Source organism: Mya arenaria, chromosome 12 (genome assembly GCF_026914265.1).
Source record: "Mya arenaria isolate MELC-2E11 chromosome 12, ASM2691426v1".
Lineage (NCBI taxonomy): Eukaryota > Metazoa > Mollusca > Bivalvia > Myida > Myidae > Mya > Mya arenaria.
In genome coordinates, this window is record NC_069133.1 from 23,481,785 (window position 1) to 23,501,860 (window position 20,076).

The following is a 20,076-nucleotide window of genomic DNA, read 5'->3' on the forward strand; positions in this document are numbered from 1 at the left end:
ATAAATTGAAAATTGTAAATGTTTTAAAGTACATTCCCTTACATGTATCTTACAGTTGATTGAAAACTTTAGTCATTATTACAGAGAAAGAATCAATGTTCTACAGCAAGAAATGTATCTGAGCATAAGTTAGTGTGTTTGAACAAAAATCTCAAGTACATTTTTTGCTCTAAAACTGAATTCTTGGAAATGTTGCCAAACGTTTTTATCAACACATTCTAAGAATAAATACGCTTTTTAAAAAGGGTTATAGTATATACGATTAATTGTTTTAACTGTATTGTGAAATGAGTTGAGATTGAGATTTTACTGGAGCATTTTTGTCATATTGGAGCTTTGTGTCGTCGTTGTCGCCGTCGTGCATTTTTGTAGCATTGGGCATGATAGCAAGGCAAATAACTCTCTTTTTCATATTAAGGTTTAGCCTCTTTTCAATTAAAAATAACAACAGCAACAGACGAGCATTTGCATTTGCCCGCGGCGCTGTTGGTTTTACATTTCTATTCTTCCCTTCCCTTTCTCCACTGACAACTTCTGGCATTTTTGTTCAATAATATAGTTGTTTTTTGGACTTTTGAAAAGCAAATTTGACAGGGTTTTGATCATTTGTATTGTTCATGAAGGTTCAATATTTATCTTGTTCAGAAAAGACCATCATTTGCTTTTGATAGATTTGCAATACATTTCATTTAAATAATAATACATTCAAACGGCTCTACTGAAAAGACACATCGTCCAAGTAATGTCACCAAAGACTACCAAGTAAATCATTGTGCTTCACAAGGGATGGGATGGACTTTTGTGACTTTTGTAAAAGTAGCATAGGATTGGCAATACTCATTTTAAAAGGGATTCATGATTGTAACATGACTCGCATGGTGCTTGTTTGTTTCGTTAAGAGATAATGCGATGTCCCATATAAGTAATTGTTTGGTTTGTCCTTTCGACATATGGTCCGGCTGCCGTTTATCTACATCTAGGTAATATGCTTGATGCCGATTCTATCTCCGTTGTTCCATTCGACTAAATTAAGATCTAGGTTAGATGCTTAATGTCGGTCTAATCCTAGTTGTAACATTCGAGTAAATCCAGATCTAAATTATATGCTTGATGTCGGTCTTAGCCTAGTTGTTACATTCGAGTAAATCCAGATTTAGATTGTATGCTTGTTGTCAGTCTTATCCTTGTTGTTACATTCACGTTAATCCAGATCTAGGTTATATGCTTGATGACGATCCTGTCTCCGTTGTTCCATTCGAGTAAATCCAGATATAGGTTATATGATTGATGTCGGTCTTATCTCCGTTGTTCCATTCGAGTAAATCCAGATCTAGGTTATATGCTTGATGTCAGTCTTATCCTTGTTGTTTCATTCGAATAAATCCAGATCTAGGTTATATGCTTGATGTCAGTCTTATCCTTGTTGTTTCATTCGAATAAATTCAGATCTAGGTTATATGCTTGATGTCAGTCTTATCCTTGTTGTTTCATTCGAATAAATCCAGATCTAGGTTATATGCTTGATGTTGGTCGTATCCTTGTTGATTAATTGGAATAAATCCTGATCTAGGTTATATGCTTGATGTTGGTCGTATCCCTGTTACTACATTCGAGTAAATCCAGATCTTGATTGTATGCTTGATGTCGATCTGATCCTTGTTGTAACATTCGAATAAATCTAGATATAGCTTATATGCTTATTGGCGGTCATTTTTCCGCTGTTACATTTGACAATTATGCCGGTTAACCTTTCCACCGCAATACATTAAAAGAGGATATGACGTCATGATCCATGACGTAGAATACAGTACACGTACATGTATACGGATGCAGCGATAGATATAGTAAGATTACGCCTTTACCAGTTAATTGTTGTAAGCTCGTTTTCTGATTTCAGAAGGGACGAGTTATTATTTATCTTATTATTATTATCTTTATCTCTACCGGATGTGATTTAACCATTTCAAACAAACAAACGGTTATATGTACAGTATATACCAGGCCCGTAGCTGACTGTACGCAAATACGCAGTTGCGTATTGAAATTTTGACAGGTCGAAGTTTTGTCACACCAAAAATCCCTAATTTGAAATAAAAACCGAATGGGGGTAGGGGTGAAGGGGTAAATATGCTGTCAGTCAATCGATCTGCATAATCCGAAAGTGTCCCTAGCAGCACGCCTGTACACAGTTATATCACATATTATGAGACACAAAGTTGTTACATCTTGTTGACGACGGCAGGAGTTGGAACCTATCAAGTGAGAATGTGGCTCTTTAATGAAAAATACATTTAACCGGAATGCGAAAATTGGTCAAGGACGTGTGGTATGTCTTCTACGCCAAATGATATTGTCAAAAAACCGAATGACCTATGCTTGAGTAGAAGCTTTTACATTTGATATATGTGTTCAAAACAGGTCAAGTGATTTATCCTATGATCTTTTTGTTAAGTATTCTCAGTATACATAAAGACTCTCATACATACTTAAAATTATACGTTAAAAGACACTGATTTGGCCTATTACTTTTAATTGCAATATTATGGCAATTAAAGTGTACATTGATACGCAATACTTATTAATTACATAATAAAAGGTTGCTTGCCGCCATAGGAGCAAAACAGTCGTGATTGACAATTTCAAAAGCTGTCATAACCAATAATGAACCGGAAGACGATGTGTTTGCGGTTTCTATGACGGTATTTTTTACGGAGCCGTTTGACCTAGGAGGCAAAGGTGAGTCATTGTGGGTGTTTAGAGAACTTTTGTGTCATAGTCCACAGTAATTAGGAATAAATTAGAAAGATATTATGTTGATAACATTCAGTGCCATGCTAAATAAAATAAAATATTTATGATTTCTGTGAAACTTGATCGCTTTTACTTAGGAGATAATTAAGTTTTATTCATGCGAGCGTATCAGATAACACACAGCACGTTGAAATTGAATTTTTCCAAAATTTCGGGCGCCGCTGACAGACGCGGAAAAAAAAATGAAAAATGTGTTTTAAATGTTTACGGTATAAGCAGTGTAAGATGATAAGTCTAGAATACATCGAGGAAAAAAATGCATATAAACTTATTCTGCTCGTACCAGGTGGAAAAAATGAGCTAGCAATTTGCTGTTATTTTGTGTTTTGTCCCAGTAACCCAAAGACAGCTTTTCTTTGTTTGTTTTTTTTACGATGGCGGTCGCCAAATGCACAGCCTTATTTTGAATAAAATTTACCTGCTGTTTTTCATCTTTATTAAAAAGAACGCGGAATAGTCTTCATTTTTTATCTATTAGCAAGTGTTTGACACATTACAATGTGTTTTAGTCGACCTCAGACGAAAGAAACAGATTATAACCGAAGTTTGGACGATGCCTACCATTTCTTAAGCACTTTTAAGTATCAAACATCATTGTGTATGATGCGTTGCTTAAACAGAGCTTGTCTATTTTTGTTCACATAAAAAATGCCACACATAGACTCAGAGCAAATATTTCGCTTTAATAACACCACCGATAGGAATATTAATATCCTAATATTTAAGAAACATATGAAACAAGAGAGTCAAGATTGTCCTGTATCATTCACCTTAGAACGGATCAGAAACTGATATCTCTGAAATCGCTGATTGTTTTTAATGAAAGAAAGGGAATTCGACATGATTCACTAAAAGTGCTTTTCTGAGTCTGAGTCGATACTCAGAATTGAGGCTGTCCGTAATCATGGCCCCTGAAACAGGGTTTTAGCATGGTTAGTCTTTGTTCGTCCGTTTCCATATGCCTTTTGCCTTTTGTTTATTATACAATCAAATATTTCCATAACTGTTTTCTGCTGTTCTACTGCACATTTACATCAAGCCATGAAAAGGGTATGGACGGGAACCCGGGCACCTATGCGACGGGTACGTTTTGGCGGGTACCCAGGTACAATTGTAGCACCCGACCAATACAGCAATGACTTATATTATATGGCAATGATAAATGTATAACGTTGATTTTGTGTAACTGTTTTCCTTCTTCCTTTTTTAGCTTTCATAAACAGAGACAGCATTTCGTCTTCATAAGACATACCATTTTTTCAGGCGGCATGGTTCCTCCTGGTGAAGTTGTCCAGTTGGGGATGAGGAGAGACAGAGATGTCAACCAAGCTTGTAAGGGAATACACCGGACGTGTATGAAACACATTGACTCCATTACATTTTTAATAATTCTTTCTCAAAATAAGTGTTCAAAATATTTACTTCAACCTTCAAATGTCAATGGATACTTCATTGAGGAGAAGTGCAGTGCACAGAAACCAAAACTATATTTTTCATTTTTCTAGAGTTGTTGCCCTTTTTTTTCATTTTCATTTTTTTGTTGTTGTTGTTGTTTGTCCAGAGCATAAGGCCAAACGCCTTTGAGATATGGTCTTCAAACTCCTGGCACAAATAGATCTAATGGCGGAGTAGTGCAATGTACAAAAACTATAACTTTTTGGTATTTCAACAACAATTACCATTTCTTCATTCGTAGACCTATTTTGGCGGTATGGACTTCAGACCTCATACACAAATATTGATTATTAAGGAGAAGTGTATGGTACAAGAATTGTAACTCTGTTTGGGTATTTATCAGTTATCACCCTTTTTTATTTTAATATTATTTTTCATACGGAAAATAATTCCAAAATTCCTTGAGGTATTGATATCAACGTCCAAAAGATTGTATTCAGGAGCAATGTGCCTTCAATAGAATCTATAATCCTGTCGTTTGTATAAATATAATCACTGTCCTTTGTCAAAAAGAATGAAGGCATTTTTCCTATGGTTGTTATTTAATTTGATTGCCGTCATTACTTGTGCATTAGCAGACAACCACATAATTGGTGCTAAATTGCAGCCCCTCCCTTGCTTGGAGGCATAGCTATTTGTGGAATTTATACTGTTACGACTGGTGACTTCAAAGCCCTGCTCGTGTATCACACGCTTAAAGAGACTCGCTCGGGTTTTCTAAAATGTACTTTACTTCTGTTACAAAATAAAGTGAGGTCAATTATAAGGATTGTTAAAACCAAGATACTGATGGCTGGAATAAGTAAACAAATGTTAATAAGTGCTTAAATATTGTTTTGAAAGTCCGCGGTTTTGAAAAACGTTAGTAATGCTTTTTAACAAAAGGTTTAAAGGTTAAACTAGCCCTTATCTTATATAAGAGCGAGTGATTTTGTAGTTAGCTTTCTATTTTTAATGACTTTCCCGACGCCTTTTCGCTCTTCACTAATGCCAGGATTTTTAAACTTTAGTTGCACTTTTTCTGCAATTTTGGTATCAACAAGTAAAAAATATAATAGTAGAATGTTCAGATGCATCACCGTTAAAAAAAGTTTATGTCCAAAACATGAGTGACTCGCTTAAAGAATTGTCTGTACAAATTTCGGCGGGGTAGGGGTGGGGGGAGGGTGGTATGGCAGTTGTTGCATTTTACAATATTTGACCTTAAATACGCATTGACAATTGTATTTCGAAAGCCGTACATATTCCAACAGTTTATAAACTTTTCTATGGCAAATGAATTTCTAGCTGAAGTGCGTTTCCCAATCAGATCATGTCTCAAATGACAATACATACCTCTTAGCATAATGGTTTGGTAGCACATACATGTGTACATATTGCAGTTCATAAGTAAATGCTAAAACAATTATTAAAAACAATCGATAAATCGTCCCTAACAATGTAATGTCGGCGACAATCGACAGTGGTTGTCATAAATCGATGTCACTAATGCTACTTCTGGTAATAACGTACTTTTTGGTATGCGGTAAAAGTCTTGTAGATGTATTTTTTTCTTTCCGATAAACAGTCGTTGAGTTCATTTTAACAAGGGAAATCACTCTCTTTCACTATTGCGGAATGTAAACACTCTTGCTCCAATAATTACAAATTCTCCCAAAACTGCAAATATGTGACCATGGTGTAGTGGGTCCGGTCTCAATTACAAATCCTGAGGATTCCGGCTTGATACTGTTTGGGATATCGTTTGTAAGTTACTTTTTTGTGAAATGTAAGATACGTATATACTTTTCTTAATTGTCAATATAACAGGTTATTGAAGGTTAACAAATATTTAAAATGCGGTGTGCATCATTTCGCAACTGATGTGCATTTATTTAATAGTATGTATGTGTTCTGTTGGTATGTTCTTTCGTTATTAAACATGCATCATCATGTATCAATTGGTGAACTATAATCCCCTTTATGGTCTTAAAGACAACCAGTGCACTGTTAATTATTTAAGGAATGAATTGCGGGGTTGATGTCATTATCGGGGTATGAACGCAATTGGGTTGGTCAATGTGTGTGGAGTCCAAAGGACTCCACGCGTACTTTGACCAACCCAATTGCGTTCATATCCCCGATAATGACCTCAACCCAGCAATTCATTCCTTATATTTACACCAATAGTCCATTATTTTATTCAAGAAACGTTAAAAAAATACTTCATTTCATTTAAGAAAACCTTTCAGTGATCCGTTTTTACCCATTCTGTAAATAGAACGACCCGACTATAACCGGACACATTTTTTTCAAATGACGTCACAATAACGCGGGAAAAGATCAACCACTTGAAATCACTTTAAAACGTAAAAATGAAACACTTCTGTTACAAATATATTTAAAATATAATAAACTAACACTTTTAAAAATGTTGATCTATATTTTACGGGACCTGCAGACACAATACAACCAATAACAAGATCAATCGCTTTCAGGTATATTGTTATGCAATGAATTACAATCCAATCATATCCGAAGATGTTGCGTTCATCGATTGATGAACGCAATTGCCGAAAGGCAGTTCATTTAAGGAATGGAAGTTGAGGTGTAAATATTTGATCATGATGGTGCTATTTATAAAGAATGAATTTCCATATAACATTATGACCTTTCGATAATTGTCCGACATTAATCGAAGTGCTTGGTCCGACTCGATGCGATTTCCGATAGCAAATGGAGTCCGATTTTCAAACACTAAGTAAAAACATATTTTAATGAAAGAAATCACTGTTCCGATCTTCGTTTGCATCAACACGTATGCAAGTTTTATTCAATGCATTTTTACTGAAACATATAAATTTGATAAACATGGTTGACAGTAATACTGTTTATTATACAAACGTTTTAACAATTACATATTTACATATTGCGTAAGAACATATTGCCTTAATGATCATAACACATAAAACACAGAAACAACAAACAATATAATATAGGATATATGTAAATAATACATTCTTATATACATGTCTTTTATGGAACCACAGACCTATAAACCAGGTCCGTGATGGAACCAACAAGGAGATGTACGAACAACGTCAATCGGAACAGCTCGGCCATTTCCGGCATACGAAGAGCCACGGATGTATGCCGTTGCAGGAGTAAAAGTAGTTCTTATTTTTAAAAATTGGGACGACGCATTAGAGGCTGGTGTCGACCTATATTTTATATTTAGAGGCAGACAGGTGACTTTTTGCTTGAACAATAATAAAGCAGCACATAAACAGAAACTACTTCGCGATCTACTTGCAGCATAGTTAAAGAAATTTGACATTGTAAACCGTCCATAAACATCCGAGGATGTTTCAAAGGAAATGGTCGAGGTGCTCCGTTTCAAACAACGTATTCTAGTACCTATCATGAGTACCCGAGATGTGTATTGCTCTACTTTTGGAAACTGAAAATCTTTATTCAGTATCAGTAACTTGATTGTGCTGCAAGCCCTATATTTAAGTGCACAGTCTGAACAACAATGTACATTGTTATATATATTAAATAAAATATTAAGACATCCATCTACAATCAGAAAACCAGTGTCCAGTTAGCGCAGTGGTTAGCGCACTCGATTCTCACCAAGTCCGGTGGTCACCAAGCCGGACAAGATGGTTTTCTCTGGGTTCTCCGGTTTCCCCCACAGCACCTGACCACACTCTCGCGCAATATCGTGATAACGAGAGTGACTTAGTATAAGTTAATATAACCTTCTTCACAATCGTTGCATAATAAATAAAGTTTAAACTAATCAGAAAACCACAATGGTCAACCGTTGCTTTCTCGCTTTCCTGGTACAGAAAACGTCTGCACAGGATACATTCTGAAAACTTTCTTAGCGTTTTCTCGAAAAGAATAACAGAGGACGATGTATTTTAATGCATATCATATCATTTCATAGTCATTAGTTGATGCCATTTTATGCCTCAATTATTAGGTTATGATGTGAAAGTGACGTCACGAGTCGATGATGACGTCTTCAAGGCTAGGTGTTGAACTACCGGTGCTACAGCGGAGTTGTCCATGCCTGTTGAACGAGGCAGTGAGTTCATCTTCCACCTGCATTCGTTTGTGTTTCGTCCGTCTGTTCTGGAACCACACCTTCACCTGCAAAATAACAAGGTATGTAAAGTATTAACAGTAAATATATCATAATTGACCAGTCGCCAGTTTTCAATCAAACAATCAGTTGATCAATACTGTTATTATAATAAATATGAAGCACATGTTTACACTATCAAACTGATTAAACTGGAAACCCACTACCATATGATCACCACTGCTTGCAATAATGGCACTGGCCACTGTTCAATGATTATACAGGAGGCTAAATTATTGTCAAGTTATGTGCTGCCTTTTTCCGGGGAGGGGGGAGGGTAAACGTGGGTCCCGTGTGACATTGCTTTACATTGGTGCACGTTTAAGAATTGGCGTAGAATCAACCAGGACTGCATCCTGTCTGTGTACTATAGTCCCACCTAACAATACTTATATGTTTATTTGGTCTTACGTCAGTGGATTAAATGAGTGGTGACGCCGTAAAATAACGTACATAACCTCAATGAACTTCAGTGGACTGCTTTTGTGCATAATATTTATAAAAAAAAATCATGATTAAGATTGATTAAGATTTTAATGCAAATGTTCCTTAAAGAATACTTTAAGATGTTTTCGTTCAACTAGTGTTGTGAGGTCCCACAGTTGTAGATTTGTTTTTAATTTCTTATTATGTAATTGAATCCTGGCTTGAATGTCCGTAATATACAAAGATATACGTCACACCTGCGAAGCGCTAAATGTTTTACTTTTTTTTGGAAAAAAAATAATAAAAGAATATAACAACAATGTAATGTAAAGCGTGTGTGTTCTTGGCTTATATTTATAAGTGTTATGGCAGACATGGAACGTTTACCGAGATCAAATGGACAAAGCATTTTCAATTAGTACTACACTAAAAACCAAACGACGAGGCAAATAGTATATATTACTAAAAGTACTAACAAACATACGAAGGCGATAGCATATCTTAAGATAATACACGGAAATGATTATGCTACTACATCGCACCAAGCCATCTTTTTGTAAGAACATATTAACAATCTTTAACCATTACAAAATGTAACAAAAAGGAATGAAACATATGACAGGATATTCGCTTTTTAGGGTTAATTATTTGAAGATCTCAACAGTCGCGCATATAAAATATTTCTCTACGGCGTGTATTTGAACTTCTTTAACCGGCTGTGTAAACTCCAGTGTCAGTGATTAAACTCGGACTTTCGGGGGATTTTTGCCAATTAGCGGTAATAGAAGATAATATTTAGCCAAAGGCTACAACCAAAGACGAGCTCGGTTGACGCCCACAGTTATAATAGAGTATAGAGTTTGGGCTCAGCCCGGCTGTAAGCGGGACAATTAGTGCCAAAGGGACTTGGCTCTCTTGAACAGATTAAAAATTATTTCATTTAATTTTCTCAAATGATATTTAAATAAGAAACAAGTTCAGATGGCGTTGAAAAGTTTGAGTTTTTCTGGTTCAAACGGTACCGACCATTTTATCAGATGAGCAAGCTTAGAACCAATTATCGTCCTAACAACTGGGATTTAGTTATTCAAATTAATGATAAACACTCAAAATTTAGATCAAAAGATTTTCTAATTATTGCTTGAAGGCGTTGAAATTACGACTAAAACGGAAAATACTCGAAAACTAGATAAACTCGAACTTCTCTAGTTAAGATGGTATCGCATGTGTTATGAATGCGGCTAGGTGTTTAATGCCTAAATAGGTAAATGCAATATCCCAATTAATTATAATAAATGCGTACGCTTTTGACATTTATCCAGTAAAGCTTTCAATCATTTAATTTAATAAAGGAGTCTTTTACTAATCCATTTAATTTAATAATAGGTGCATTAGCCAAAATTTGGAACCATCTTCTATAGCATTCCAAATGTGTTGTTAAGGCTCCATTTTATATCGCTATAGGTGCATAGGCTTTAGTTTTAATCTATTGTCTATGGCATTCCATCTGTGTTGTCCCTGAGAACACATTACAGCCCTATCGCGCTGCTTTCCGTACAGTACGAGCGACACTCAGCATATAATGCATGTATGGCTCTTCTGTGATACGAATTAAATTCAATTCAATACAATTGAAACTTTAGTTGCGTTAGAAAATTCTATTTGTATATTGTCACTAAAATGACACTTCGACGACATTAAGTATTAAGTGCAATTAAGGCTCTTCTATGAAATGAGTTTAACTTCATGGCCCGATTGATCAAAACTGTCTTAAAGCTGCACTCTCACAGATTTAACGTTTTTACAACTTTTTTTTATTTTTTTGTCTTGGAAAGAGCAAATTTTTGCGTAAATATCAGCAAACCAATGATAAAAGATTGCTGACAAAAGATCAGATCGCAAAATTTCATATTTCCGTTCGAAAATTAATGTTTTATGGCTTAAACCGTTACTTACGGTTTAAGAAAAATGCATAAAACATCAATTTTGGAACTTGAATACAAAAATCTGCGATCTATTTTTTGTCAGCAGCCTTATATAACTGGTTTCCATGCATTTTCGCAAAAACTGGCTTGTTTCAAGACAAAAAATAAAAAAAAAGTTATCAAAACGTTCAAATTGTGAGAGTGCAGCTTTAAAGCTAACCACGTTGTTGATGTCATCATTGTTAACTTTCAAATCTGCATTGATCTTGAAGTTTAATGGATACACTTATGACCTGCAAGATGATAGGCAATTGGTTAAGCTGTACTCGTTTTATTTCAATATATAAGTACATCATTTAAAGTGTTTACTTTAAAATTAAATAAAGATGTCCTTAGCCCCATTGTTGTGATTAATGTGATCTTATAATTATTATTGACTGCATAAAGAAAGTTAAATGTAACTACAACACTTGTGTAATGCAATTTCAACGGATAACAAATGCTTTTTTGCCTATATATAAAGATAAATAACACTACAACACTTGTGTTATGCAATTAAAACGGATAACAAATGCTTCTTTGCCTATATATAACGTTAAATGACACTACAACACTTGTGTTATGTAATTTTAACAGGTAGCAAATGTTTCTTTTGCTATATATAACGTTTAATGACACAACAACACTTGTGTAATGTATTTTTGCTTCTTTTCCTATACATGTATATAACGTTTAAGGACACTACAACACTTGTGTAATGTATTTTGTCCTCTTTTCCTATACATGTTTATAACGCTTAATGACACGACAACACTTGTGTAATGTATTTTTGCTTCTTTTCCTTTACATTTATATAAGGTTTAATGACATTACAACACTTGTGTAATGTATTTTTGCTTCTTTTCCTTTACATTTATATAAGGTTTAATGACATAACAACACTTGTGTAATGTATTTTGGCCTCTTTTCCTATACATGTTTATAACGTTTAATGACACGACAACACTTGTGTAATGCATTTTTGCTTCTTTTCCTTTACATTTATATAAGGTTTAATGACATTACAACACTTGTGTAATGTATTTTTGCTTCTTTTCCTTTACATTTATATAAGGTTTAATGACATTACAACACTTGTGTAATGTATTTTTGCTTCTTTTCCTTTACATTTATATAAGGTTTAATGACATTACAACACTTGTGCAATGTATTTTTGCTTCTTTTCCTTTACATTTATATAAGGTTTAATGACATAACAACACTTGTGTAATGTATTTTGGCCTCTTTTCCTATACATGTTTATAACGTTTAATGACACGACAACACTTGTGTAATGCATTTTTGCTTCTTTTCTTTACATTTATATAAGGTTTAATGACATTACAACACTTGTGTAATGTATTTTTGCTTCTTTTCCTTTACATTTATATAAGGTTTAATGACATTACAACACTTGTGTAATGTATTTTGGCCTCTTTTCCTATACATGCATATAACGTTTTATGACACGACAACACTTGTGTAATGTATTTTTGCCTCTTTTCCTTTACATGTATATAACGTTTAATGACACGACAACACTTGTGTAATGTAGTTTTGCCTCTTTTCCTTTACATGTATATAACGTTAAATGGCACTGCAACACTTGTTTGATGCAATTTTAACGGATAGAAAATATTTATATGCCAACAGCTAAACGGCACTACATTACTTGTGCAATGCACGTTTAACGTACAGCAAAATTCTTAAGAAAAGTTATTATTCCTTCAGATGAATTGTACAAATGTAATAAAATAGAATTACTTCCAAAAAATCATTCGTATTATTATATAATTTGATGCAAAATGCAAATTATGTTAAAATTGATTCCAAACAAGCACAAAAAATGAACCAAAAAAACCCCCACATGTTTAAGAAAACATCGTTAATGTATCTATTTCTCTCAAAGAGCCATTTCTAATATATCGTCATTTTGGTAATTTCAATTAATTTAACGTGAATTTCTTGCTGCATGCTATGTTGTCATTTGTCGCGAAGTAACAAGGCCCATTTAGACTGACATATGCCCCCTGTCCGCCTAATACAGCTATTTGCTGCCTCAATGGAGTGAATTATCCCTCCTTCAGACGTAATAAAGACCAATTATCCAGATTACAGTGTTATTTATAAATTACTTTATTTCACGATATCTTAAAACACTCGCGTCGAATTTGACGTTTTGCTTTTAATCAGGAATTTATCTAAATTCTGTTTAAATGTATTTAAGGAGCAAAAGAGTACAAATAGATCTGTTATGTCAAACGATTTATAGAGATTTCCAATTATATACTGATGCATTCCACACACGAGGGGTTGCACACTACAGGATGAGGAATCATGTGACATCAAAGGGGTTCTCACATAGGTCACCACGGGTCACAACCGATGTTAACAAACAAGTACGTGCAGTTAATAACTGTTTGGACAGAAAAGATATTATGATATTTCTAAGCATACATTAAATACTATGCTATTTTCTGCTTCTACACGTTTGAAATATTTTAGATTTACTTGTATTTTTATTATGCAATTTATTATAATGGCAAAACAATTTAAGCTTTGCACCGTTCAAGTTGAAATTCTGGCAAAGGATTGCACGTGGTAGGATTTATTGAGTAGGTATCCCACTTTATTTTCTGTAGATCGTCAACATTTGACTCTGACTTATTTGGTGTTTGCTTGTGAATTCGTCAGAATCGATCTACGTTAAGTTAATGAACAGAAAATTTGAAAAAATCCTCGGTTGCCATTGGCCAATATAATCATAAAAAAACACCAAATAATAAATGTTATATTTTACTACTGACACTAGTTAAGCAAGTAAGCCATAATAAAACTATTTTTGTTGGTGCATTTACCATAATCGATGTTCGTAAAATTAATGAACATAAAATTTGTCCTCGATTATTTTTGGCCAAAACAAAAATGCAAACACCTTAAGTATATTCTGCCTTTTTTCTACTGACACTAGTTTAACAAGTAAGCCAGAGTAAAAACATACTGACCAAAATATACACTATGAAACTATTTGTTTGTGCATTAATGAACATATTTTTTTAAAAGCCTGAGAAGTTATTGTCCCAAAGCAAAAATGCTAACACCAAGTCGAACTACACGGCAATGTTTACTCGTGTTATTAATACTAATGTGTTCCTCTTACCCAGTAGATCTTTTTTGGGCTTGCAAGAATTGAGCATCGCGAAATAGTTAATTTACAAATGAATGGAATATACACTAAAATAAATGTAATTTTGACACTTAAGTCAATGTGGAAGTCATTAGACAGTGGGTCCATTTGTAAATTAACAATTTCGTGATGCTCAATTCTAGTAAGCTAGAAATGTATGTACTTGTCTACGACCAACACATCATTAACTAATAATACTGTTATACGTCATAACCTAAAGCAAATTCAATAAATGATCACTTAGATTTGGAATTCATTTAATGTACTTATTTTAGTCCTTATTGATGTCAGCCAAAGCTTTCAGAGTTAAAAAGGTCCATCAAGCCATTCCTGAGTTGGCACTTCAACAGTTCCACCTGTGGGGTAACGGGGGCTCTAATTGTACGAGCATTAACTAATATGTTTAAAGTAATTGGTACACATAGCTTTCTGCGATGAAAGCGGAAACGCCCAGAAGGCGACTTCAGAAGATCCGGGCTCACATTAGTGCTCAAATTTGGTGACCTCATTTACTGATTGTCGGGACTTAAAATGGGTTCTTTTCACTGGAAATTCTATGAATGATGTTTACTTTATGATTGAATATTAAGAAATTATAATGACAGAAAAGAATCGTCCGCAGCTTAGGTTTTTTATTAGTAATTATGCCAATAAAATGTCCCTACTAAATGGGTATAGGATCAGATGACATTGGCAGAAAAACAAATAAACGCTTAGCTAATATTTCTAATAAGCAAATAAAATGTATGAATGGCGACAATAACTGCTTACGCAAAGAGAGCGGTATCAATGCATGATTACATGAACACATATTCATATTATGTCGTGTAATATATGTAATTCCGAAAATTTTGCAATAGTACGAAAGGGCTTGTTAATTACAAAAGAATATGGTGAGGTTTTTCTCTTCAAATGGTACGTTCGGTATAATATTAAAGCAAAGGCCGAGTAGTGAAAAGCCTTTTGTGATGTTGATAAAAAGTCGAATGACAAGAGCCAAGCAGGGTTTATGAACATGGTTAGGTGAATGTCAACAGAAGTTTGTAATTTGATTATGTTTATATAGTCAAGGAAATAAATCACATTCTTCTTTTAGAATCTTGGTTTTGCTTTCATGGGTTAGTGAGTCGTCTTTGTCTAATACACGAACACTATTGATAGTGTGTGTCCTCTTGTGGCTGTTGCTTGTTTGGTGCTTGGTCGGTGCTATCTTATCAAAATATCATAAGCTCATGTATTTAATTATTTAATCATGTTTTTATTGATGTATTCATTCATTATTTAATGTATTTATTTATTTGTGTATTCATTTGCTCGTTCGTTCAATTACTGTAAATCCTGTTTCTACAGGATCAGTGTACTGTTAATGTGTATTTATCATTGTTTGTAATGTACCAAAAGTTCAAAACTCAAATGCCAAAAACCATGTTACCTGTGTTTCAGACAGATTCAGTGATGCCGATAAGTCCTTCCTTTCTTGTCCAACCACGTAATGGTTCTTTTCGAAGGCGTGCTCCAGTCGGAGAAGCTGGGTGGGGGAGAACGCCGTCCGAACGCGCTTCGGCTTCCGGTAGGACGTCATAAACAATCCCGTATCTGGAAAAATGATGAAAAAATGTTGAAGGTAAAATACAAATTTGCTTATCAAATATCAATCTAGCACAAAACCTGAATAGAAATAATTGGTTGGAGGAATATCAACACATATCCAATCAAATCTTCCTTCGATCAAATAGTCCTTCGAAAACGTTTTCAAAGGCTTTGCAAATATGTACTTCATCGTGCTACCAATACAGACACTCAACATTACACATACAGCAACTAGACAATAGACATAGACCACATGATTATTGTTAGACAGTATATGGGTTATTGCCTCGGAACGATCACTGAAAATAGTTCAGTCGGGGATTTAACCGGTTAACTAAATGCAGACATCACTAACCAAGCCGGAACAACAGTGTTGCGTCCCCAAATGTTAAATCAAAACATACACAGACGGCAACCTGACAAAGCTCGACATAAAACATGTTTAAGACTATGCATGTATCACGTGTAATGATGAATAAATCATTGGACAAAATAGGAGGGCAACAAATTAAAGGAGAAAAAAATCAAGTTAATTATTGTATGTATAATACATGTTGCAATTTTCCCAGCCATCCCCATGAATTACAAAAAAAAGAAATGCAAATGAACTCTTGTCAGCAGTCCTAAACATATTTTCGACTCAAATCATGTTGATCGATTAAAATCTCTATAATCAAATCTTGCAAATTTATGACAAAGAGAGTACAACTTTTAAAAAATATAAATTAATTGATTAAAAATAAAAAAATCTAATAAAATAATAATAAAGAAATATATCTAATAAAATAATAATGCAATGAAAGCTACAGGGACACGCCCAGTAGTCGAAAATTCGATATGAGGCATAAGGCAATGGCAAAAACAACAATGAACAAGAAAGACTGACGTATAAACACATAGAACACACAGGCAAGCATTACAAAACAGGCCACGTAATAAACCTTGTGGGACATGTTGGCCATATACAATTAATTTCCATTTAATCATATAATGCTATAGAGTCACTTAGGCAACCGAACAACAACCTTACAATACATCAAACTAAGTCAACATATATTTATTGAAATGCCGTTAATAAAAAGATGGGGTCACAGTAAAGAAAACACAGGAAGTCGCTGGGTGGGGTAATTTCAGCCGCTTGTCGAAATCTCAAGCTCACATTTGTGCCAACATGCAATAATAAATGAAAACAAACTCGTCGGAGCCTATCAACATGATCACTAACATATATAAAGCACAAACAGTCATATTAACTTTTAATTTCACCCAAAAAAATTGAACAAACAGTTACAGCCATCGGCTGTGAATGTATACACATATTGGGAGCAGCACATACAGACTCTAAGCTGACACAGAAGTCAGGGTTTACAAGTGTGCATTCCGTGCATTCAAACAGTCTGACTGAATAGTAATCGTGCAAAACAGGACAAACAAATCAAGCTAAATGCACATATTAAGATGTTAACATTGTGCACATCAAAAATTGCTCTCATATTTTGCAGGTATACTGTATATTATGTATATTATAAAGTGGTAAGCTTACAATATGTTTTCGACCTCTGAAGCAATGGCCTCTAAATGGCATGGCTAGGAAGTCTTTATTCTCTGACGTTTTATATGAATAATATAGAAATCAAATCATGCATTATTTGTGGTTTTCCCTTGTGTTATTAAAACTTTATTAGCTTCCAATTAGAACGCAAATGACAATAATGTTATTGTCAACGTTATACATTTTATTCAGATGAAACTAACGTGTTTTAATTATTTCGGTTCTTGTTGAATAAGTTGATTTTTCCCAAACTAGCTTTTCGTAAAATGACTATGTAATGTTGTGAAATACAATTTATACTCTTGAAAAGGTTTGTAATTATTCATTATTGGAGATGTAAAACTTTGCGTTCAAAACACTGAAAGTCACCAGCAGATGCAACAAATTCTCATTCAAAATGGCAAACAAGAACACGCAAAGAGCCAATATAACGTTGTTCGGTGGCATAGAGGACATTGTTTTGGGATTGTTTTGTTTTTATTTTATCTTGTGACGACGACTTAATATCTCGTTCCGAAGACTTATTCATCGGGTGGCCAAGCCTAAGTTATGTCGTGACCATTAATTACTCACTTTGCTAAGCACGAAACACTAAGTTTAGGGAATGAGTTCGTCAGTCGGGGCCACGACAAAATTAGTCGTGGCTACGAGATAACTTATTCATGGGAACGAGATAGTGATTAACTTGTAAGTAAGTAAGTCGTGGTCACGAGATATAAATATCACACATGTCACCTCATTGTCAAAAGGTTAGCTTAATATTGTCTTTTACAACTAATTCTCATTCAGCTCCAGCAAAACAAGAGAAACGCCAATTTGACTTGATTTATAGCGATCAGTTGTGGACATGGCTTTCAAAATTAAGATTTATAGAGTATCAGTTTCAACCTTTAACAAACTATGTTTAGTTTGAGGATTACTATTACTGTTAATTACCCTTTTACATGTAATACTTTGATATTTGTGGTTCTTTTTTTTCTTTCGGCCTTGTATTTTGTTACTACCTTGAAGCGAAGTATTGGCGCATATTAAACTGACCAGACATCGCATGTATATTTAAACTAGCATATGTTCACTAAAATAAATCATAAATTCTGATTGCAATATTCGGGGTTAAATATTTTCAATAAATTAAAAAATAATTTGTGACTTTCAATAATAATAATAATAATAATAATAATAATAATAATATCATTTTAGAAAATATTTCGGGCCATACAAACAGTTTAATGATGATAAAAATATACTAAAATGCTTATATTAAAGGAACAATAATAATAATAATAATAATAATAATAATAATAATATTAATAATAATAATAATAATAATAATAATTATAATAATAAATAAAAATATAATAGTAATAATAATAATAAAAATATTTACACTGTAAAAAATGCAAATGAAACAATAACATTTATATTTTAAAGATTTGTCAGACCAAAAAAAATAAATAAGTATACTATAATAATTTTAAATAGCATTCAGACGGAAAATAAAGTAACTAAATTGTAATATTGTATCAAACACTTTTTAGCGAAACCATTAAAATATATAGTATAAATAATATTCTGAATAATAAATAAATGAAATGAACAAATACGTAACAAATTTAAAATACCCATATCATTCAGTTTTTATATATAGTAATATAGCTAAATAACTTGATACTTCATAGCAAAGGTATAAGTAATTAAATATTCTGAATAAATGAATAAATAAAATGAACAAATACATGATAAATTTAAAATACACAAATCATTCAGTTGTTTGCTTTAGTAATATGGCTAAATAAATTGAAACAGCATAGCTTAGGCATGCATAAATAAATATTAAACTTGTTTAAACAACTGCTTTACTTCTTCTGATATTTTGTTAATTTCAAAGGTGAATTACTAATAGCTGAGGTGAATTACCTTTGCTTTTTAAACAAAATTAACACAAATGTCACGCATCTTGCGTCGACAATATCCTATTCCTAATTAAGAGTAAACAAGCGGCCTGTTTTACTATCCCCGAGGGTACCCACGTGTGTATACTTACCCGGACACCTAGAGGTTAGAAAGCCCGCCCCTCGGGATGATGACCAGGGAAAGGCGGTTCCCGGGACCCCGTGGTCAAACCGAGGCGTCATCAAGGAACTCCCTAGTTGACTTTGCGCCATCGGCGAATATAGGTTTGAAAACGGTGAGTAATTGTTTGCTAAACTCGCAATTGTTGGTATGTTGGAAATGTTTAGGTTAGAAATATTGTCCAATTGCATGAAACTGTTATGTAGTTTTAGTCCAATGTTTCCTAATCCTCCCGAAGATCTAAGCTCCTGCTGTTGGCCAGAGGGGTGGTGCGCCGAAGAGTCAAGCAACGGCCAATGTCGCGCATGAGGATTGGAGTAACCCGTGGGCCGCATGATATTACACGAGGTTGGGTTGTTTATGTTAGAGATACATTGTGTTGACATCTCATACGACCGCATGCTGTTTAATAAATTATCTTGAATCTGAGAAGCCGGTGAGTCAAAACACTGACTGCAGAAGTCACCATTATTACACTCTCGCTGTAGCGCATGGTTTGTTGCCGACAAATTAGGATTCAACACGTTTTGGGTAGCGGATGTAGAGTTACAGCCATGAAACACGGCCCCAGCACTTGGTCCTAAGGCAGAGCAAACTGTGTTGTTGTCCTTTTCGGGGCTTCTGAGCTCTTTGAATGCAGATTCTACGTTGTGTTGGAAGTCGGTTGTGAGGCTTGCTGTCATTTCAGCTTGCGGATTCTTCAGCAGTGTGTCAATGTTAAAATCACTCTGTAATATCCCTTGTTTCTGAATCATTTCACTCATTAAATGCAACTTTTATTAAATAATCAAAATGTGTTTGATTTTTGTTTATTCTCCCGATGAGATATGATCAACTATGTTTGCATATTCCTGGTATGAAAGCCATTCACAAGGTCCAACTGAAA

General features: G+C 34.1%; 1 protein-coding gene across 1 annotated transcript; it reads right to left on the reverse strand.

Moving 5' to 3' along the window:
• Positions 1-7,933: 7,933 nt before the first annotated feature.
• LOC128212446 (hematopoietically-expressed homeobox protein HHEX homolog) lies at positions 7,934-20,076 on the reverse strand. Its single transcript, XM_052917907.1, has 3 exons — positions 19,162-20,076; positions 15,408-15,571; positions 7,934-8,406 (listed from the first exon to the last, which is right to left on the reverse strand). The coding sequence occupies exons 1-3, from the start codon at positions 19,952-19,954 to the stop codon at positions 8,257-8,259; spliced, it is 1,107 nt and encodes a 368-aa protein (XP_052773867.1). The 5' UTR covers positions 19,955-20,076; the 3' UTR covers positions 7,934-8,256.

Excerpts from the sequence above, each read along its gene's own strand:
- LOC128212446 (XM_052917907.1), bottom strand. The coding sequence starts at position 19,954 with ATGAGTGAAATGATTCAGAAACAAGGGATATTACAGAGTGATTTTAAC. Across the intron at positions 15,572-19,161 it reads TCTAACCTCTAGGTGTCCGG|ATACGGGATTGTTTATGACG; the intron begins GTAAGTATACAC and ends TCATTTTTCCAG. Across the intron at positions 8,407-15,407 it reads TGAATCTGTCTGAAACACAG|GTGAAGGTGTGGTTCCAGAA; the intron begins GTAACATGGTTT and ends GTTATTTTGCAG.